This window comes from Palaemon carinicauda, chromosome 6 (assembly GCF_036898095.1).
Source record: "Palaemon carinicauda isolate YSFRI2023 chromosome 6, ASM3689809v2, whole genome shotgun sequence".
Taxonomy (NCBI): domain Eukaryota; kingdom Metazoa; phylum Arthropoda; class Malacostraca; order Decapoda; family Palaemonidae; genus Palaemon; species Palaemon carinicauda.
The window spans coordinates 23623795-23648158 of record NC_090730.1 but is presented as its reverse complement, the minus strand read 5'-3'; the positions used below and the strand labels follow the sequence as shown (position 1 = coordinate 23648158).

Below are 24364 nucleotides of genomic sequence, written 5' to 3'. Positions count from 1 at the left end.
CGGGTCCTTTCCTTGTGATCCGATGCAGTCCGAAAGCATTCCTACTAAACATTCGTGGCAAAGAAGACTGGGTCTCCATTGATCGTCTAAATCCTGCTTATCTACTGCCAGATGACCCACCTACAGTTCGCCTCTCTAGATCAGGGCGCCCTATTTAACATGTACAGTATGTCATTTTTAGGGGGGGAGCCATGTACCAACCGTGTGTCACACGATCGTACATAAATTATTTTGTATATATTATGCTTGTATCTGCGCTCTTCCCTCGCACTAAAAAGAACCAGAACAAACATGTCTATGTGTTGCCTATGTCACATTGTCATTTCTCGAACATGTATTTTCCTGTTGCCTTGAGGTTTTGTATATAAAGGAGAGTGTTCTTTAATAATACTACTCAGTTCATTGCTTCCTGCCTTTGAGTCCTAACCTTTCTCTCAGCCCGTCACAATATTTTATTTGTGCATTGAAGGGAGGTTAGCCAGCTCTTAAGGTGAGTTCTCTTCGTGTAGATTTATGTATTCTTTATTCAAGTCAATATAAGTAAACTCACATTACTTTTAAGAATTAACTTTTTATTTCACGCAATTTTGTTACGAAGTCTTACATAACTGTTTGAGAGTGTCATGTCATCATTCACAACAGGAACAAGGGCTTATGTAATGTTCTTTTATATTTTTATGAGGTATTGCATCATGTTAGAGAGAAAATGCGCAATATGCCACATGTGCTTTGGAAGTTTCTGGAGGGCCCTAGTGCTGGGTTTTATTTTTTTTTTTTATTTCAAGGACAAAGTGTGGGCAGAGCTAGCTGACAGAGAGTCACTTCGTTGTGTGTGATAGTTGCCCAAGAAACCCAGGTTTTGTCTCCCTGTTGCGTGAATATGCGTTCGAGAGAGTAATACTTGGTAACTCTGACGCCTTGCCCGTCCCCACCACAACGCTATCAGACTTAGTCCGGGAAGTTTCTGGAAGTAGCTAAATTTTGCATATAAGGCAATCCCCAGTGTTAGATTGTCAGATAGAGAATTGAAGCCTTAAGACATCCAACTTGTCCTCGCCCACTCTCGCATGCAGCTCAGAGTGTTCAGTACCACAGTGTGTCCTCTTCTAAGTGACTCTGTGACCCCCAAAGCAAATGGTGTGTTGAAAAAATATGTCAGACGAAACGGGGGTTTTGAATTCATTGTATTAGGGTGAGTGTTGGTATTTTGTCAAATTTTTGCAACTGGCCCTGTAGGAAGGTTAGGTATTTGTATAGTGATCGGGTTATCTATTTTCTATTAAGTGTCACACTTGAATATTGTATTCAGATTTAATTTCAAGTGAAACAAGTAATTGCATAATTTTCCTAAGTGTTATTTCTTTCTTAGTCTAAGGTTTATTCTGATTTAACATTTGAAATCAAGTAATTAAATAACTTTCAGATCGTAACATTTATGTCTTAATGTAAGTTGTGTTCAGATTTAATTTTTTCGAGTGACTTATTAATATGTAAATTCTTTCAGTGATGCAATTTATAAAGGTTACATCTATTTTTGTAAAGAGTGTATTATTCTAATCACCATTGTTTAGAATAGAATCTGTTCGTATCCTATTATGAACCAAAGTTAGAACTATTTTTATATTCGTAATAATGATTACCCAGTTTGGTTTTGAGTGTACTTAAGAGACCTTTGGATATTCAGTCTATGAGCTGTCCTATGAGCTATTTAACTGTCTCAGAATTCGTGTGTTATTATTTTAAAGCGTAACAGTTTTAATGTAAAAGCAAACAAGTGAGTTTGGTATTCGAGAGGTTAATTAACTTGCCAGTACTAGTATATATCTAATTATAAGTTTGGTTTTCAGTCACGAGCCATAATCGTATATCGTATAATTCATTTTTGGTGCCAAGACCAGGGAGCCATAATTATATAATACATATATATATATATATATATATATACATACTGTATAAGTATATATATATAAATTATATATATATATATATATATATATATAAATGTATGTATACCTATATATAGATATGTATATAAATATATATATATATATATATATATATTTATATATATATATATATATATGTGTGTATGTATATATATATATATATATATATCACCTGAATATATATATATACATATATATATATATATATATATGTATGTATTTACATAAACACACTCTCTCTAAGAAATATGCACAGAGAAAATTATTTTTATTTTCAAAATAGTCATGAACTTTTTGCTGCACTCGCCACAAGTGTTTAGATGAAAAGAAATAATTAAGAAATTTGATATTCAATGAACCGATGGTATTCGTCGGCCTCTTTATAAAGGGCGTCAGTCACCTTCCAGCTTCAGAGACGGAGAGGAACTTCCTGACCAGCCCGTTGCAGTTGTCGTTGGAGTTGACTCTTTGGCTTCTGCAGAGAACTCTTCTTTGACTCCACCCAGCCACGATGGAATCCACTCCGCTGTCTTTGGCTCTGCTCCTTCTGGTAAGCATCAACTTTTTTTATATCTCTTTCAAAGATGTCTTGCACGAAATACAGTTTAAAGACTAGCATTTCATGTTTGAGACAAATCATTTATAGGTGTTCTTTAAATATTTTTGAACACGGATACTTCATTAACCGCTCATTTCCCGTCTTTTGCATAACTTTTATACATTACAAATAGAAAAATGATGATCAAGTAATTTTTATGACGAAAAAAAAATTATTTCTCCTATATTTTCCTCCGATAATGTTCAGGAAGTATGACTGTCTTCAATTCAGGACAGTCATGGTAATTGCTAATAGTTCAGCCATCTTAGAAGAAAGCTTTTAGCCAATTAGGTGTGACTTAGCTTCCTCAGGGTAGACAGAACTGGAGTCGACTTGCAAATGTTATCAAATATTGTTCAAGTGAATACGTTTTAACGCGTTTAGTTACCCTAAGGATAAAATTGCAAACTGGATAAATTTTTTAGTAAATAACTTTGGGAAATTTTTCGTTTTCAGGATTGTTTAAGAAGACTTGTTTCCCTATGTCATTGCTAAATAAATTATATTATGGGAAAATGAAGTCAGATATTCCTAGTTTATCTAAAGCTCATTTATTTCATTTCATATCATATATGAATATTAAATTAGACGTAAAAGCTAACATAGGTGATATGCTGGTTGAATATTGTCTGGTGATTTCATAATACCACATACCTGGAAATAATAATACAGTAGTTAGATGAGAATATTAGATCCCATCTTGCGTTGTCAGTTTTTAATGATGATATGTTGAATCAAACGCAGGTATATACGTAACCCTTTAATGTATAATAAGAGGCTACATTACTCTGTGGCTCTGGACTTCCAAATGAGCGTCGAGCGTCTCGTAAACAATCTTACAAAACAAAACATTAAAGCAAACATATGAGCATCGCTCTCAAAAGACTTCGATCCTACTGCAGTACAAAAGTAAAATGAATTGGTTCTGAATCTATGTTTGATGTTGGAGCATGTTGGTTAATATTTGACTTACTTGATCTAACTATTTCCGAAAGTTTTCCACCTCTAACATTCGCATGCTCTACTGTATTTCTGTTTAATGGCTGTAATTGATCAACATGACGTTTTACAATATTTCCACCAACTTGAACATCATAATGTAAATTTCCTATCTCTCTTACAATCTCTTCTGATACCCACTTCTCTGAAGTGCTGTACGATCTTACCATGACATCAGATAAAGGTAAAAAATTTCTTACTTTTGGAATATTTTCTACTTGTTTATACCCTTTATCTTCTAAATCACTTTGCAAACTTGGATACAACAAATATAACTTACATCTAATCCTCCTCTCCATCAACAAATTCGATGGTATCACGCCTGTTGCGCTGTGTGGTGTTGTTCTATAAGACAATAAAAACTTTGATACATGTAGAAATATGTTACATGAATTTGCTTTTCTACACTTCATATTGTGTTTAAATGTTTGAAGAAACCTTTTAAGCCTCTCCATTGGTAGAGGGATGATACGTTGCTGAAAATGTATATTCCATTGAGGTTACAAAATTCTTTAAACTCTTGTGAGGTAAATTATGGACCATTATCTGTAACAATTCTTTCTGGAATACCATGTGTACAAAAAATTTGCATTAACTCTTTTATTGTGGCATAAGACGTTGTTGTCTTCATTGGAATGACTTCTGGCAACTTAATGTAAGCTTCTACGACTATCTAAAACAAATAATTTAAAAAAGGACCTGCAAAATCTACATGCACTTTCTGCCATGGATATCTGGGTAACTCCCATGGGTGCATTCTAGCAAAATGAAGATTGTTCTGTTGCATAACACAATTCATACAATTCCTTATATAAGATTCCACATCTTTATCGACACCATTGGCACCATACAAAAGTTCTTGTAATTGGCTTTGATCTTACAATACCTTGGTGATCAGCATGTATTTCAGACAAAACTTTATTCCTCAGTGAATTAGGAATAACTACCCTTGAACCTCTCATCACTATTCCTTGAGTTACACTCAGATCATACCATATATACTTATAGGGTTTACAATTTTCCTCTTTTCCACATAAGTCCCTACCTGTCATTAAACTCTCTAAAACCTTACTAAGTACTGGGTCTCTTTTGGTACTGTGTGCTACATCTTTTACAGTTATGAGTACATCATATACAGAAATTAACAGAATACTATCATCATACTTTTCTAAAGCTTTGTCTACTGGTAATCTAGATAAAGTATCTGCATTACCCATCTTTGGTGTTGGACGGTATTCTATATCATAGTGGTACGCGGCTAACGTAATTGCCCAACGTTGTAGTCTTGCAGCTACCAACGTAGGTAAACTTGCTTTTGGACCCAATATTGCTAATAAAGGTTTATGATCTGTAACAAGTGTGAACATTTCCTACCATAAAGATACATATGAAATTTCTTAATTCCATACACTAATGCTAAACCTTCTTTTTCTATTTGAGAGTAATTCCTTTCTGCCTTGTTCAATACTCTAGAAGTGAATGCAATTGGTTTTTCTGTTCCATCTGGCATTACATGAGATGATACTGCACATAAACCTATGTTTGATGCATCACATACTAATTTAACTGGTAAATCCATTTGATAATGTACTTAGAATACAGGTGATGTTATTTCCTGTTTGATTCTTTCAAAAGATTCCTAACACTCTTTTGTCCACTTCTATTCTACACCCTTATTCAACAAATTATACAATGGATGTGCAATTTTAGACAAATTCTGGATGAAATTCCCATAAAATGTTACTAAACCTTAACATTTTCTGGTACTTTTGTTGATTGTACAGCTTTAATCTTCTCTTTAGTTTTGTGAATACCCTTGCCATTAATTACAAAATCTAAGTATTCCACTGAATCAAGATCCAAAATACATTTGCTCTTATTTACTCTAATATGTTCCTTCAACTTCTTCAGAACTGATCGCAATCTTTCTCTATGTTCTCTTGTGTCTTTATCAGCAATTAAAATATCATCTATAAAAATGAATACTCCTTGCATTCCTGAAAAAAAATCTTATCCATAGTTTGTTGCCATATAGGTGGACTACTTGCAACTCCATAAGGTAATCTTTTTGGCCTAAAGAAACCTAAGGATGTATTTATTGTACATAATTCTTGTGAACTTTCATCCATGGGAAGCTGTTGAAATGCTTGTCTTAAATCTAACTTAAAAAAAAAACAGTACATCCTGACATAGTTGCAAACATATCTTTCGGATTTGGTAGTGGATGTTGAGCTACTTGCAGTTGTGGATTCAACGTTACTTTGTAATCTCCACATAACCTAACCTGACCATTTTCCTTCACAATAGGTACTAATGGAGTAGCCCAGTCTGAATATGTAACTTTTTTCCATCAACCTTCATTTTCTAATCTACTGATTTCTGTTTCAACTGCACTTTTCAATGCATACGGTACTGGTCAGGGAGCACAAAATCTAGGAGCACTGTCAGGTTTCAAAACTAAAATTGCCTTTGCGTTCTTTATTATACCTACTTTATCTTCAAATATGTCTTGAAACTCTTATATGATATAATACACAGACACTTCATTTTTGTGTTCATCTTGTCTACCTGTAACCTTCAAAATACTAGGCCAATCTAATTTCAAATACTGTAGCCAATCCAAACCTAGCAAAGTTTGTCCTTTAACTTTTACTACTGTTAATGGCATTCTCTCTAATTTCTGTTCTTTGAACTATACTTCTACGTTCGAAGCACCTATTACCTGAATATGAAAACCATTATAACCTTTCAGAACTCTATTTGTACGTTCTACTAACAAATTAGGAATGCTTTTAGCTGTTTTCTCAGACATAATTGATATGTCGGCTGCTGTGTCAACTTGCATCAAAATTGGTTTACCATTTATGATTACTTCTACTATGATATGTTTCTTTGCATTCTTGTTGATGGAATTTATGCGAAATGCAAAATCAGTTTCTGACTTATCCTGATTATCATGAACATTTTCCGCATTATTCGTATGACCAATAGTATCAAATATAGCATTTATTTTCTTTGTGTATTGTTTAGGGAATCTACAAACAGTTGCAAAATGACCCATCTTTCTACAATTATGGCATTTTTATCCAGTAGCAGGGCATTTCTTTGCTTCATATGCAAAATGATCAGTTTTACCACACCTATAACACTTGTGGTTTTCCTGTTGTTTCTCTGTATAGGCCTGATTCTGATATTTATGAACATTAGTGTTAAGCACTTTTCTATGACTAGGCTTTGACATATTCCTTCTCTGATTCTCATTGTTTTTCCACTTAGAACCTATTGTACTAATTTTAGAATTTTCCATTCTATTGCTTATAGAACTACCTATTATGTTACTTTGCCTATTTGATGTTTCTAAAGCTCTGCCTATTATCAATACCTTTTCTAATGTTAAATCTTTATCTTGCAATAATTTCTTTCTTAGCTCTTGTGATGTGCAATGTGCAATAACTTGATCTATGATAACATTTTCTAACTCTAGAAATTCATATGAAAAGGCTAAATTCTTTAGTCTAGTCACAAATACATCAAAACTTTCATTTTCTTTATGATATGCCTGTGCTGAAAATTGATACCTTTCAAAAGATTTATTGACCTGAGGAGCAAAATATGTGGTAAGAGCCTTAATTACAGCTTCACTTATGTTATCTGTTGGCTGCAATGTCTTAAACACTTCCCGAACTTCTCTACCCGCTGTATGAAGTAAGAATACCTTCTTTTGGGCATCCTTCATATCCCCTAATGCTTCTAAATAAGTCTTAAATTCCCCACACCACTGTTGCCCTCGTGTTGCGACAGAATTGAGTTCAGCTGGGATGTTAAATCGTCAGGATGTTCAATGTCAAGAGGCATTTTGAATTCTTACCTGGATTAGGTTAGGCTACTGTTCTAAGTCACCTTGTAACTTCCTACCTTTTTTGTATCTTATCCAATTTTAAATATCACTTTGTTTTCTTGTTTTGTTTGCTTGTGTTTGAAGAAATTCTTCTGGTCGAGTGCATGGGGGATACTCACTGGGCTTTTTTTTTACTTCTCTATGATCTCTGCGTGTATTTGTCATCAGATCGTCACCAGTTTGATATGTCAGTTCAATATTGTCTGGTGATATCCTAATACCACATACCTGGGAATAATAATACAGTAGTTAGATGAGAATATTAGATCCCATCCTGCGTTGTCAGTTTTTAATGATGATATGTTGAATCAAACACAAGTGTATACATAACCCTTTAATGTATAATAAGAGGCTACATTACTCTGTGGCTCGCAGCTTCCAAATGAGCGTCGAGCATCTCGTAAACAATCTTACAAAACAAAACATTAAAGCAAACATATGAGCATCGCTCTCAAAAGACTTAAATCCTACTGCAGTACAAAAGTAAAAAGAATCACAGCCTATCTTTGAGGTAATTAATAAATGCTTGAAGCCTAATATCAAAATATATTATTCCATTTATGAAAAATGCTGAAACATGTTTTATCAATGAAATATGATGCAATGTTGCGCTCAATACGTGTAACATTTGAGGTAATTCAGTACATTATTACAATAATACATAACAATAGGCTTATTAGATTCCTAAAAGACACAGACTGCAAGCAAATATGTCATTCTTTTTCGGTCTCATATCAGATGGATTTTGCCAGTTATTAGCACTTCCTTTGCAAAGAATTTCCTCCAAAAAATATTGTTTAGGGAGGAAAAGAAGTATTTAAATCCCCAAGAAAAGAAAGCGTTGTTTCACTATGTAGTTAAGTTTTCAAGTCCCTCTCACGAAAAATAATATAACTGATATAATTGTAATTTTCATATTCCTTTCTCTATTCCATTTCTTCGTCAGAGTTTGTGGTGTGTGAATGCTGTTCCCGCTTGGAACGGAACGTAAGTCGTGTTTCTTCTTTGGGAAATTTAATGACATAATGACCTTGAGAATTGTAATCAAAATGTCATTAATATTTTAACCAGATGGAAAGTCTTTGAATAAGCTTTGGCTTCATTTGCTTTTATCGATTGAAACTTTCTTGAATATAATGAATATTACTTCAACATTATTTTTGACAAGAAGGGAAATTTTCTGGGAAAACTTTTGCCTATTCCTTGGTGATTCAGTAAAATATTAGTGGTATAAAAATTTTCTGAAGACCTTATATCAGTGATAAATATTTTCCTTCCAATTCATATCCGCAATATAAAAATCCCACACAATCATATTATACAAATGCAATACGTATCGACACTTTTACAATCTCAAAACCATTTATCTTTCTCATATATTTCTTTCCTTTCTTTCTATCTATTCAATTCCCCTCTTTATTCCCCCCACCCCCACCAGCACTCCCCACAAGGATCCCAGACTGGGCGAGATGCAACGAGTCTTGGATGAGCTGAGGCAGATGTCAGGTGGCGACAGACAAGGTACTCTCAAGATCATCTTCTTTTATAGATAAAATGGTTATAAGTTATATCAGTCCAACTTGGATATCTTTATTAGATATTTTCAAGAAAGCATAAAAGATCTGCTTAAACTTTCATCATTTACAGAGAAGTAATTAAACTTGGGTTAGGTCTCTTGAAAACCGTTCACTAATTTTTTTTTCTTCATATCATCTTTATATTCATATCCAGTAATAAAAATAAGTTAGTTTTTCCCTCCGGGAGAGTTCTTTGAAAACAGATTTTGGTTCCATATTCACGCTCTCACATTTATCATTCTTCTGCCCCCAACTCAGCAAGCTCCCTTCCATGTGGCATTCATGTCCTGGCACCTGGCGAGACCGTTACCATCCAGTCTCAGAATTACCCAAATTGGTATCCATTGGGCAGTGGATGCCTTTGGACCTTCCAGGTGAGTTAAAAAAAAAAAACGAGTAATTACTTAATTTCTATTTACTAGGTTATAGAGTTCTCAGCATCGAGAATGACCGAATCAGCAAATATCGAGGGATGACTGTATTCGTTCATTCATCAAGACAGTTCTTTCCATAAACATATTGAAATTATCAACTACGAACTGTTTTCTCTTTATCTCTTATCTCCTTAAATGAAAAGCATTAAACGCAATTCCAAAGGTCTCTATTTCATCAACCACCTGAAAACTTTTTTATAATTATTATTCGAGTCATATCTTGCGTCTTGCCACAACTATGTTGACAATGGATAGTTATTCTACTATTCGTACATAATTTTCAGTAACATAAAATTCATCTACCTGGTTCCTCTCTCCATCAACATTATCCTTTGCAGGGTTCGTCTGTTGATTCAACCATATCGATTACTTGCGATGATTTTAGGTTGAGAGGATGCTGGTTTTCTTCCGTCACAATCACCGGAGATGGTCTCTACGAAAGGTGAGATACATTTGGTTATAACTGTTATTTTTCCTCTGCCAATCACCAACAAAGTTAAAGATGGCGATGAAGTTTGAAATTTTAGTACCAACTTTAATTGTAACCTTTATTTTCTCACTGAAGATGTTTGGTTAAATCTTTGTCGTACATTACAGTAGGATTCAAATCTGTTGGCGGGTCTAAAGATTACATGGAAGTTAACACTTTATCTAATGCAATCTTGAAGGCCAGATGTAACATACAAAATAATCCGTGTGTGGTGTAGGAGCGATTCCTTAGAAATATTATTCACCAAGTATTTTAATTGAGCTCAACTTCGAAGTTGCATTTCTCCCTATAACAAAGGATAAAATCCTTCAAGTTGCTTGATGGAAAGTGGATCTTAGAATGCTTGAAATATCTTTGCATATCACTGATGCATTGATTCTCACGAGCAAAATAAAGCCGGAACCCCTTTTATGTTTAGTGTATACCAATTTCATTATCATAGCCAAGCACCGTATAGCATAACTATATTTCTTGCAAAGCGACAGAGCCTATATGCACCTGCATGAAGTAGAACACACTCAACAGGTGTCAGAAAGATTAACATGTCATGTCACATTCAGTCACTAATGTTATAAGTAGATAATAAAAAATCACTTGTAGGTCATCAATGTAAATTCGCGTTGTGGAATAATTATTATCATCTATGCTTTTTAAAAAAGAAGGGAATCTTTTATTGTGTATATACTCGGTGAAAAACTTTTCTGACTTTGAATTAGATATCTAAATGAAGAGAAAAATATCATTGAAAAACTGTTCATTCTTTGAAGGATATATCTAAATGAAGATAAAAATATTACATTACATTATTACAATTATTCATTATTTAGAGAAGATATTTTAGTAAAATGGCACAGGAAAACAGTAATGTTCACATAATTTTTCAGTGCAAATGTAGAATATTTCAGAGAGAGAGAGAGAGAGAGAGAGAGAGAGAGAGAGAGAGAGAGAGAGAGAGAGAGAGAGACAGAGGGAGAGAAAGAGAGAGAGAGATCCCACACTTCAAAACAAAATTTAGTTATCAAATGTACATCTAGAGGTATATTTTTACAGGTATTGCGGAACTCAACCACCTTTTACTGAAACGAGTGGAAACAATTTCATGGTGGTCCAATTTTGGTCGTTTTGGAAAAGATACTACGGTTTCTCCTGCACAGTTACAGCCTCAGGTTCAGGTAAACAACACGTCTTATAGAGGTTCTCATTTTCACCGACAGTTGGCATTCAAGGTCCTGTAATTAATGTTTTATTTTTCATTCAGCTGGCTGATTTTTTCACATTTTATACATTCAACAATTAGTGTCATCATTATTGCCATTTTAACATTAGATATCCAAAGATCCTTCCCTCTTATATTGGTCAATATTCTTCTTCCCATTTCTCTGGAATCAATCTGATTTTCTCGCTGCTAGTTGTAGGAATTTGATTCCTGAGAAACCTCGACTTATGTGTTCCTAGTTTCTTCAAGTGTTACAGCAGCATATATTTCTTTCACATGTGACAGGAACTTCGACTTCATCTTCAACAACAACAACAACAGCAGCACCAACAACAACAGCAGCGCCAACAACAACAACAACAACAGCAGCACCAACAACAACAACAACAACAACAACAGCAGCACCAACAACAACAACAACAGCAGCACCAACAACAACAACAACAACAAAAACAGTGCCAACAACAACAACAACAGCAGCACCAACAACAACAACAACAACAACAGCAGCGCCAACAACAACAACAACAGCAGCACCAACAACAACAACAACAACAACACCAAGTGGACGATGCCGTAAGAACAAAGTTACTGCCAAGTTTCCTTGATGTGTTTATGCATTGAATAACGCTGACAAGCTCATTATTTTGTTTGTTTACTATCGAAAACACAGAAAAATATTAAAAAAAAAAAACTGAGCTGAGATCTTTGTGTTAGATGGGTAGCATCCTTGGGCTATCCAATCCCCCATTGAGCATTGCCCTCTCCATAGTGGGAGGATAATTAAACACTGCTGAAGATGGCAACAGTGAAGCCATTATAAATTCTACCCAGCAGTGTTGCCACATATAGAGATTAATCAGGTTATACAGGTTTTTCAACATGAATAGGATTTTCAAATTTTTCTTACAGAAAAAGCAAAACATACAAATTTTTAGGAGACAATAAATTTTCCCTAAAAAAAAATCCAAATTTCAATTCTTTTGACATTATAAAAAAATATATACAGATTTTATTTATTCTTTGAAGACATGAAGTCCAAAAGTAGTTATGGATAGAGAATTGCCATCTTTAAGTGATCTGATGTCCTTCTTTGGTCATGCAACAGAGTCTGATATTCAAAGCATTGACACAGAATGGAGGCTACTAAGAAATTCTTTAGATATTATTAATGTGAGTTCAGATATGAAGCCAGAGATATTTTGGAGTTCAGTAGCTTCAGCTAGGCTAATGGACAATGTGTTAATGTTTTAAAAATTCTCCAACTTTACGCAAACATTACTATGTTTACTGCACTTGAGTGCACCTGTAGAAAAAAATATTTCTTCAATAAACAGGAAGAAAACAGAAATAGGAAATAGGTTATCTACTCAAACAATTACAGGTTTGCTCCATACAAATGAATTGCTTAAAGATAAATCATGTTATGAATTTACTGTCTCCAAAGAACTCTGAGCCAGAACAAGGAAATCAGGAAGTGTCAAATATGTATATCATCAAAAGTAGACATAAGTAGAAAATAACATTTACAAATATTTCTTTATTTTCTAAATCTCAAAATGTGAAATGGTAATCCTAGGGTTATTCTCCAGTGATTCCTTTAATTTCCAATCAATTATATTTCATATTACCAACACTATAAACTGCCCAACTTCAAGTCCATCATTATGACAATTTGTTGTTTACTGTATGTAGCCTACTCTATTCACTATGAATTATGATTGGCTATGATGTCATCAGGGGGTGGGGCTTATTTTGCCCGGAATCTCTGTGGCGCCTATAAACAATTTATTTTATTATGGCTAACCATTACTTGATGTTCATATAAACGGTATAACAATGAACAATAGAATCTTTACACAAGTGTAAGGTTATCTGCATATATATATATATATATATATATATATATATATATATATATATATATATATATATATATATATATATATATATATATATATCAAGGATAATTATAGAAAACCAAATTAAAAATTACATATTTATCAAAGACAATCTAAGAGAATCAGTAGACTGAATGAAATAAGAAAATTATATAATTTGTACTAATTTTAGAAACCACTTAATCTGACAAAAGTTCAGTATATAACATAAACAAGCAAACAGTGAATACTTGAGACACTGAAGCATCTAATTCTCTTATGCAGTGTGTGGCCGACGAAACCCAGTGACCAGGATTGTTGGAGGCCAACCGACAACAGTGCACGAATACCCTTGGCAAGTTGGGTTGACGTCAGCTACATCTAGCAGACCATATTGTGGTGGTTCTATCATCTCCAATGAGTGGATCTTGACAGCATCTCATTGTGTCGACGGGTAAGAGGCCTTGTTTTGAGGTAGGACTAATGATATCTCATTTTATCTGGGAAGATTGACTATTTATGAAAGTGTTTCAGATCATATCTGGTGACTATACTTGAAAATTAATCACAGTATTAACACCTCATCAATTGCTTTAGATTTCAACCAATCTCAAAAGGTTCTCGTGAAGTGTACAAAAAATAAAAAAATAAAACGTTTAAAAACTTTATGAAAAAAAGATTCAAAAGTTCAGGCAATATCTTATTCATGACTTTGCGAAGCAGCATAAGAATTTTCGTGGGAATATATTGACTAAATTTAATTTTGCAAGTTTGCTGCCTTATTTTGTTGCTGAAGAGTGAATTGCATTGACTAATAACTGTGTTTTTGCAAATATTAAACAATGCATAAAAACTTTTTCAATGAGATTATAAGAAATAAAAAAAATGTAAAAGGTAGTACCAATTCCTCATTAAAAACGTTTATTCTTATAATGGCGAAATTGACCTTTTCAAGCAGGAATGACTGTTGTTACTAATAACGATCCCATTCCCTTTCCAGAGACAGTGAATCAAACGTCTATGTAGTCGTAGGAGAACACGATTATACCACATTAACTGAAACAACAGTTAGACAAAAGATCCAAGCCTCAAGAGTAAGTCGGTAAACCTCTGGATACTTCTTGCAAAATATTTTATTAGAAATTCTCTTTTACAGAAGTCATGAAATTAGTTAAGGCTCTTCTATTTGCTATACACTTTTCTTAAACAGAAAATCTTTCTAGATGTATTGCTATAAATCTTGTATGTTATCCTTGAAAGAAGAATAAATTTGAAATAAATACAGTACAATTTTCCTGATTTCAAAATACTGGTTTTATAATTACAGATATATTTAAAAAATTTAAGAAAATATAATATGGAAAATAAGTTTAATCAATCAATCTCGTTACAGATCATCATGCACCCAAGTTACGACAGAAACACTCTTGATAACGATATGGCGTTGATCAAACTGTCCTCTCCGCTCACCTTCCCTTCTGACAACAAGATTACCCCTGTGTGTCTTCCAGATGCAGGCAATGCCTATAGTGATGTGACTGCTACAGTTACTGGCTGGGGAACATTACAGTCAGGTTTGTACGCTTGTAATAAGTTTCAACTTATTTGAAATCACTGTTCAACTCAAGCAGTAAAGACCATTCAATTATCTTAGCAGAGAAATATTTTGGTGTAGATCACATTCTGCACATGCACCTTCAGTACAGTCTATTCACGGAGTTTTTCTTATTTTTTTATTTATTCCTTCAAGAAATTGATTCCAGGAACTACCGATTTCACCCTTTAGGTATAAACGGAATAAACTTTTTTGTTTCCAAATTTAGTAATACTTGAAGCAAAAATTGTGAAGAATCCTTGAATTTTTCTGTGTGTTAGACTTTTATTCTATCTTACATTTAAAAATCATGCCGAAGTAAGATTAGGTTGTTATTATTACTTCTAAAGTTTTGCTAAGATCTTTATAAAGAGAATCAGACATGAAAAACACAATCATAAGAAAGAGAAGCAGGAGTAAGGCTCAATCTCTAAAAAATAATAACCGTCTCTTAAAAGATGGAACGTTATATGACTCAAGACAAACAAAAGTAAGAAGAGAATATCAGAGCTTGGCACTGGTAGGACAAACCAGTCACAGAACCTTTAATTAAGATTTCTTATTTCTAGAGAATAAAGTTGTGGAGATATGTGAAAAGTGTTACCAGTCTATATGATAGGACAGCATCGCAGAATGAAGGCAAATATTATACTCATAGAAAATGAGTAGCAGAATTTCTTTGAGCACAACCAAGAGAAGAGATGAGGAATAGTCACGGACCAAAGAAATGCAGTTGACTCATTCTTACTAAGTAAAGCGATAGAAGATTGATCATCCAGAAATAGGTGAGCAATAAACCAAGCGGATATAATGAGACTGAGAGAATCTCTTTGAAACTTTGAGGAAGGACAACTTTGAAGAACTATACAACTAAGTCTCCAATGGAACTTTCTAGTCATATAAGACCTTAAGAATCAAGGCAATGTCTGTTGATATCTCATGAAGCAGACCTGTAGGTTTCAATCCTTCCACAAACAAAGGAACATCGTAGTCCGGTGGTCATCTGTCGTGACTTGAACTCAGGACACACAAAGTGTGAGGGAGTAATCAACGATATCACTGAGCCACCATTACCCTGAAATGGCAGGTTGACTTGGCCAACCTATTTATTGATTGATTGAAAATTTAATCAGCCAGTATATAAGAAATAATAAATATGTTGGGACAAAGTGCCTCTGACTATTTTTTTATCTCCATTTTTTCTTACAAGTGCAGTATTGTGTATATAACCCTTTTACTTTACAGGTGGTAGTCAACCTAATGTACTTTATGAAGTGGATGTTCCAACAATGACCAACTCAAGGTGTCAACAGTTTTTAAGTGGTATCACAAGTAACATGATCTGTGCTGGATTGGATGCCGGAGGAAAAGATTCTTGTCAGGTTTGTTGAGTCACAACGATAGAATTACATTATATAATTAAGGTGGATTAGTATCTACATATTTTGAATACCATGTTTAAAGACATGTTGAAGAACTTGTGTGACTTCAATGTTTCCAGTTAAAAATGCTTTTAATTCTTTAGACAAAAGGTCATAAGGACAGTGAAATTTATTCATAAATTGCAAACAGCTGCAGACTACTTTAGGAGTGTGGAGAAAGTATTGGCAATAACAGACATAGCGATAGATAGAGGAATGAGGAGAAAGTTAATTGTTTTATTAGAACTTGCCAACAGCTTACAGCTTTCGTACTATCTCTGACGATAGTCTCTCTTGTAAACTAGAAAATATCACAAACTTAAACATAACTTGTTTCAGTAGAGTCAAAATAGATTTTTCCATTTTCAGGGTGATTCCGGTGGTCCAATGGTGACTGCAGGTAACACAGCTCAAACATTCATGGTGGTGATTGGAGTGGTCTCTTGGGGCTATGGCTGCGCCGATGCAAACAGCCCTGGAGTGTACGCCAGAGTAGGCAGTAAGTGAAATACCAAGAAATTTTGTTTGAATGACTTCCATAAGAAAGGTTTTCAATGTCCAGTATAAAAGTTGACACGAAAATAGAATGGTATTCTTGTTTCCAACTAAACAAATGGAAAAAAAAATCATAAGTAAAGGGAGATAAATTTTAAATTGACAGACAATGAAAAAGAAGGGAAATTTCGTCAGTAAATGAAAATGTAATTAAAAGAACAGCACAATTTTAAAGATTAAATAATCATGTGACTTATGGTAATCTAAACCTTTCAAAACATAGAACCAGTGAGCAAGTTCCTATATCAACTGTTAGTCAAGTACAAGTAAAGACATAGAGTCCATTGTCAACTGAACTTACAATAAGGTTTCAAGATCAAACAAATGGATGATTAGGTTTAATAACTTTAATATTTGAATGATTATCATGAATATTGATAAGCATTGACAAGTAGACCCACAAGTCAAAGTAGCTATTAGGAAATTATCATGTCGACAGATTTATGTTACCAAAGGAAGTTTCAAAACTAGTGATTTTGCCAATGAGGTGAAACAAAAAGTCAAAGATTATGGTAATAGTAAAATAGATAGATAAATAAGGATTAAAAACGATATTTGGGCCAATGACATTATGAACAGCAGATAGAAAAAATGAACAACCACCGTAATCAATATTGAGCTTTGATCTATTTAAGAGTTTTCTTTGAGAATCTTATGATGGAATTGATTTTACAACTGTGATATCTTTTTCAGACTATCTCTCTTGGATATCTACAAACATCGCAGGTTCTCAAACTTGCCCAAGACCATAGAGGACACCGAATAGACAACATCAGACATTAATGAGATTATGTCTGCACAATCAGGCATTAATTTAATTTTCTGATCATGGAATTACCATTTTTTTCTTTTTAATTTGTTGTTAGTTCATTCCTCTTTTTGAATGATTGTGGTAAAATAAATCTATTGGCATTTAAACATTCTATTATTTATCCTTATTACAGTAACAATACTGATTTCTAATCTATTGACCCTGGGGATCTCAGCCTCAAAAGTCTCACTGATACTGAGGGACTTTGTTAAACTTTCAGCAAAAGATTTCTATATTTTGAAGAAGCGTTTTCTTTAACAAGAGATTAAAACTAATGTCCCGAGTCCATCTTAAAGGGAAAACAAATACTCTACCTAATGTTAAACATACAAAGACTTTAGCTGCTTCAAAATGACACTTAATAAGTAATATATGCAACAAATTTGAACTTTCCACAAATTTCTATTAATAGAATCTAGTTCATTTTGATGCTACAAAGTTCTTATTATGGGTTATTACTGTTTTTCTTATAAACGGTTCTTTATCTTTTCTTGTAAGTTAAATGAGTAAAACCTAAACACTTTGTAATAACTTGAATCCAAGATACCTCTCCCTTATGGACTGACAAGTGGCTTTTTTCTTTTCCCAAGACCGCATTCCCTTTATAAGAAGTCTTATCTATATGTAATAATTTTGCTTTCTTGAAGTTCTACAACAGTAAGTGATTATTCAATTAATCGATATTTTCAATCTTTCTGGTAAAAAAAAAGCCTAAATTATTCAATTTCTTTTCAGTGTAATTTACAATAGAATGTCGAATGATATATAATATTATATAACAAATTTAATGAATTAATCATGACTGAATATTATGCTGAAAATAAAGAACGGGGATAAACCTCTCATCACTCGCTTCCAGTGATCCTCTAGCCCATGTGACGTCACGGGGAATTCGTGCTGATTTTGTCTGACTGACCTATCTACAGTAAGTGGGACCATTCTTTTCCTCTCTCCTTCTCTTTTTACGTCATTGCTCGGTTGAAGAGACATTGAACGCCAGTTGCTTAAATCCCTGTCATTCTCTTCCTTTTATCTTCCCTCCCATTTGAGAACAATTTCTATATTTGTTAATGTATTTTGTTTGACAGTCAATCCTTTCTATAGATCATACGAATAATAATTTTAATGTGAATTAATTTCTTTGCTTTTAGAAAGTGAATTAAGGCAAATGAATTACTTATAGCCTGACATTTAAGGGAAACATATGTGACCATATGTATTGGTAAATTTTACCATTAATTTTTTTTTCTTTTGCCCTACAATGAAGCCTATTCTTATTTGCATTAAGTTTATACATGTCTGGATTGGATTATAAAACTCAGGTCAGAGGACAAGCAATAGGAAGTGTTTATTATGTGACCATATTCTCACAAGCCTCGAAAATTACTCGTTAATAATATCTTTCCTAATAAGACCCAGAGGCTTCGTAAGATCCTAACTACATCTTCCATATAAAAAGCAGCAAGGAGAACATGTGATGATAAGAATGAAATCTGCAAGATGTTACAAGAAAGTTAATAGAACTTCCATTTTAATTTTAAAATGTTTGTGTATGGAACATGTTGGTCTTTCGGTCTTAGGCCACGCTTAGTCTGTCCCCACATCATCACATATATGAGTCTATGGATCTTCGGAAGGACAGCTGAGGGTCACTGCCTACCTCTTAATTGGGTCAAGATTATCTTCACTGTTTACAGTACAGTTAACCTTTTGTTGATTTTAATGAGATATTTACTCCATTAAAAGTCTAGTTTTCCTTCTAAAATGGGTTAAACTTTGCTATGTTAATATCCTTAGGAGTATGCACTTTTTCAATTTAGGGGTTGGGAGTTTTCACAATTCTGTCTCACCTAGATGGAAGTGTTCTTCAACCTCCTCTACACACTTCACAAAGTGGCCGCTGCTATTAGGTATTGGAAACACCAGCTTCTCTTTCTTTTAATGCCAAACCTTCAATTTAAACCTTGTAATTAATTTTGTTGACCAGCTCAAAATGACACAACCCATGACCTTAATAACGAGGTATTGGTGGATCTTACAACATGTTGTCAGTCTAAGGATTCAGGATAACCAGACACTTCACTACAGGATCATTAGCTCTGCAGGCCCTTACATATTCAACAGTTTTTGGAGAAAGAAATTTACCCTGTGTAAATAGTTACTAATACTAAAACATATTTATGGGATAATGATGAAAATGATAATCTATTAAAAATATTTTGGAACTTTGACCAATAAAAGATGCAGTACACTAAGCATTCTTTTGAAGTATTAATGCTATATTTTTTATCAAAATATCTTATGAATTTGACTTTTAGCTGCGACAGTAATGTATTTGAAGTAATGAACGTATCAGAGAAGTAGTAATTTTGGGTATGGTCTAACCAGACATCAACTGGTGGTGTCGCAGTGACAAATTAAAATCGAGTACTCACCAACGTCCTGTCAGTCACCTGTCAAACATAGTTGGTGCTACCCAGAACCACTTGTGTGTGCGTGAGTTTGTGTGTGTGTATATATAGATACAAGTATTATTCATTTTTGTATCATCTGATCCAACTGAAAGAGAGAACCGTTAGTGAAGAAATCACTTTTAGTAAAATTATATTCTACATTATGTAGAAAAAGTTATGTTACTTTTAATTTTTGCTCTGGACAAGCCTTAATCTCAAGGTACTAAGTAGTATTAATGTTATATTTTATTTTGTAAATATGAAGAAAAGTTGGTTATTTATAACGATTATTTTTACTAGCTAAGTTACAACTTTAGTTGGAAAAGTAGGATGTTATAAGCCCAAGGGCTCTAACAGGGATAAATAGCCCAGTGAGGGAAGGAAAAACAGATATAAACTACAAGAGAAGCAATGAACAATTAAAATACAATATTTCAAAAATAATAACAACATTAAAATGGATCTTATCTTTCATACATTAATTATGTATGAAGTTCCACTGATTTAACTACCAGATTAGGAAGATCATTCTACAACTTGGTCACAGCTGAAATAAAACTTCTAGAATACTGTGTATTGTTGAGACTCATGATGGAGAAGGCCTGACTATTAGAATTAACTGCATACCTAGTATTACAAACAAGATGGTACTGTCTGGGAATATCTGAATGTAAGGAATGGTCATCATCATGAAAAATCTTATCTGAACAATGGTGCCACAGATTAATATCTGGATCAAGAATAAGGAACCTAATAGACCGTAAGTTCATGTCCAACAGATTAAAATGAGAATCAGCGAATGAAAACCAGACAGGAGAAAAATACTCGAAACAAGGTAGAATGAAATAATTAAAACACTTTTTGTAATTAGATTGATCACCGAAAATCTTAAAAGACTTTCTCAATAAGCCAATTTTTTGTGCAATGGAAGAAGAGATAGACCGAAGGCGTTTCTTAAAAGTAAATTTGCTATCAAGAATCACATCTAAAATTTTAAAAGAGTCATACCGAATTACAGAAACATTACCGATGCTAAGGAGCCACTGTTGTTGACCTACTTACAAACATACAATGAGTTTTGTTAGGATTCAACTTCAAGCTCCATAATTTGCATTATGCACTCACTTTAGCTAGATCTCGATTAATGGATTTAGCAACCCCAGATCTGCATTCAGGTGATGGAATTGATGCAAAGAGAGTAGCATCATCTGCATATGCATTGAGCTTGTTTTCAAGGCCAAACCATATGTTATGTGTATATGAGATTAAAAGTAATGGGCCAAGAACACTACCCTGTAGAACACTAGATATCACATCCCTATACTCACTGTGGTGCCCATCAATAATAACTATGTCATCATACGAGTATGATGACAAGTTTGTGTATAGGTAGATGCACTTTAGATGCAAACACTGAGGGAAAAGGTGAGATCGAGGTACTGAAATTCGGCCTAATCAAAGATGAAATTGATCTTATGACAAACAATTCAAACTTATTTTATAGCATTTCAATTTGGCAAATTTAAGGGACTTCCGGACCACTTAATTTTCTGAAGGGTAGAAAGTATGTATTATGTGTTTTCCGGTAAGCTTTTTCTTGTGTCATGGAAAGCCAACTTAACTCAGTTCTAACTAAATACAACTGAGAACTTTAAAATTAAATATGGTATGCATAAGTTCACATAGAAAGAGAATGTATGTAAGCCTTTCCTTTGAGAAATAAGATGACAAAAGAACGGCCTGTATAGAACGGCAGGCCCATATTATATACGATTATGTAAAGTAATAAACAGGTACTAAAATGTTAGCTATCCATATAGATATTCTGGGGAAAATGTATATGTGTTATATATATATATATATATATATATATATATATATATATATATATATATATATATATATATATATATATATATATATATATGTATGTATGTACATATGTATATATATAAATGTGTATATATATATATATATATATATATATATATATATATATATATATATATATATATATATATATATATATATATATATATATACACACACTATTTTGACTCATACTCGTATATATTACATGAGATATAAATTAAAAGTCCCATGGCTAGAAATCACATCAATGCCATTAATGAATATGATTTATGAATAAGATTATCATTGATGAAAAACTTTTTCGTCATAAATCTGACCAATCAGAAGGCTTGATTTTTTATTTAGGACGTTCAAAATTGTACTTTAAAATTCTTATTTGTACTATTTAGCAATACTCTTAAATGTTTGCAAGTGTCTGGTGTATTGAGATGATGGTAATTTTATCATTGTATCATATGAGATTGTTTTAACATTATGATCCTTCTGATGTAGAGTTGAACATTACCAAATTCTGATTCTGCTTCTTTCATGTATTCAGTTCATTCGTTATCATTTTGTATTCCGATTTCATTATCAGATATGTTGCCATCAATAGCAGAGACAAGGGATAGTAGCATTGCCCTAACAAGCAGAACAATTCACCAGAAACTGACCATATACACATATGCCCAGTGCCCAGGCATCCTCTCCATCCAATCTAGGACCAAGGAGGGCCAGGCAAAGACTGCTGATGACTCAGCAGCTAGATCCATTGGCTCCCGCAAACCCCTCCCCCATTCTTTGCTCACATTAATGGTAACGTCAGCGACAAAATGAACTAACGAGTTTGAGCGGGTTTCAAACACCAGTCAGGGACGTTACTGCATCGGCCACCACAGCCTTTTTCAATCTAGCACCAGTTTAATTCATAGATTATGTTAAAATCAATGAAAATATCAAGAGAGATATTTCCTGTAATAAAAATTCGACTAGTTATCTAAAAAATCAATGCCTGATAAAATTAACAGCAAAATAGAATGCAGCTACTTTGAAATATGTCCTCAAAATCAAAACCGAGAAGCATTTATTAGGCTATCACTATGGCCTCTGATTATAAGATACTTCAATAAACTTTGCATGACATTTATGACCCTATTGAACTATATCGAAACTAAACTTGACACCATTCCTACAGTGACAACAGTCCTCCAGCTCTACAGATGCTGCTCAAGTCTCGCATTGTCTCACTCAGGTCTCACTGAAATTCTTCCGAGAACGAGAGTTCATGGCTCAACCCTGAGTCAATACATACCGGATATATTGACTCTGGCTCAAACCTTAGTCAATCTATACTGAATATATTGACTCTGGCTCAACTAAGTCAATACATACTGTATATATTGACTCTGGGTCAACCCTGAGTTAATACATACTGAATATATTGACTCTGGTTCAACCCGGAGTCAATACATACTGAATATATTGACTCTGGCTCAACCTTGAGTTAATACATTCCAAATATATTGACTCTGGCTCAACACTGAGTCAATATATACTGAATATATTAACTCTGGCTCAACTCAGTCAATACATACTGTATATATTGACTCTGGGTCAACCCTTAGTCAATACAAACTGAATATATTGACTCTGGCTCAATCCTGAGTTAATACATACTGAATATATTGACTCTGGTTCAACCCTGAGTCAATACATACTGAAAATATTGACTCTGGCTCAACCTTGAGTTAATACATACTGAATATATTGACTCTGGTTCAGCCTTGAGTTAATACGTACTGGATATATTGACTCTGGCTCAACACTGAGTCAATATATACTGAATATATCGACCCTGGCTCAACTCTGAGTTAATACATACTGTATATATTGACTCTGGCTCAACCCTGAGTCAATACATACTGTATATATTGACTCTGGCTCAACCCTTAGTCAATACAAACTGAATATATTGACTCTGGCTCAACCCTTAGTCAATACAAACTGTATATGTTGACTCTGGTTCAACCTTGAGTCAATAAATACTGAATATATTGACTCTGGCTCAAACAACGCGACACCGGAGTTGCTCATCTCTGTTTTACTATAGCTTCCTAACTTTGACTTCGATGACTTCCCCTTTTTCTCTCCCCATCCTTCACAGTTACAGAGAAAATGATGAAAACGTATCAAAATCTGATAAATATTAAACTCACATTTTAAGAGCGTCTTTAACTTAACTATTGCCAAATGAGGGAGCCAGTTAATTTAGCTCTAAATTCCGCTACCAGGTGTTGTCGTGAGAATAGCAGTTTGAAGTTTATTACACGGCTGTCGTGCGAATAGAATAGGCCTAAAATCTAAATGATGACGTCTTTTGCCCATAGTTACTCATAATCCTTGGTAAGAAGCATTTTCTATGAACGGTGTTAAAACTCGTTTTCTTTCATTCACTATTTTAGTAAACTACAAAAAAAATAGTAATGTTAGAGAGATTTTATTTTTCCTTTTAATTTCGTATTTTCAGGAGAGTATCGTGACCATTGATGGAATGAAAATTGTTCAGTAGGTTTTAAAATCCCTACATATGGACTTTCCTGCGAAGAATTTTTCTTTACTCTTCTTCTTTCATTCGTATTTT

The 24364-nt window shown here is 33.6% G+C and overlaps 1 protein-coding gene across 12 annotated transcripts in view; it reads left to right on the top strand.

The window, feature by feature from the left end:
- The first annotated feature begins 2337 nt into the window (after positions 1-2337).
- Positions 2338-24364, top strand: part of LOC137642507 (trypsin-like) — a 321664-nt gene continuing 299637 nt past the window's right edge. For 8 of the 12 annotated variants that reach the window (XR_011044793.1, XR_011044792.1, XM_068375129.1 and 5 more), the window contains exons 1-9: positions 2338-2496; positions 8388-8428; positions 8880-8962; positions 9277-9392; positions 9791-9894; positions 10993-11114; positions 11444-11734; positions 13324-13492; positions 14039-14132. Coding sequence is in view for 10 of the 12 variants with exons in the window: in XM_068375129.1 (XP_068231230.1) it covers positions 2458-2496; positions 8388-8428; positions 8880-8962; positions 9277-9392; positions 9791-9894; positions 10993-11114; positions 11444-11734; positions 13324-13492; positions 14039-14132 (1059 nt within the window). In the remaining 2 variants the exon portion in view is untranslated. Of the gene's footprint in view, positions 2497-8387; positions 8429-8879; positions 8963-9276; positions 9393-9790; positions 9895-10992; positions 11115-11443; positions 11735-13323; positions 13493-14038; positions 14133-14431; positions 14613-15877; positions 16015-16422; positions 16553-17301; positions 17462-24364 lie in introns of those variants that run through there. The other 4 variants (XM_068375130.1, XM_068375133.1, XM_068375132.1 and 1 more) reach the window with 2 other exon arrangements.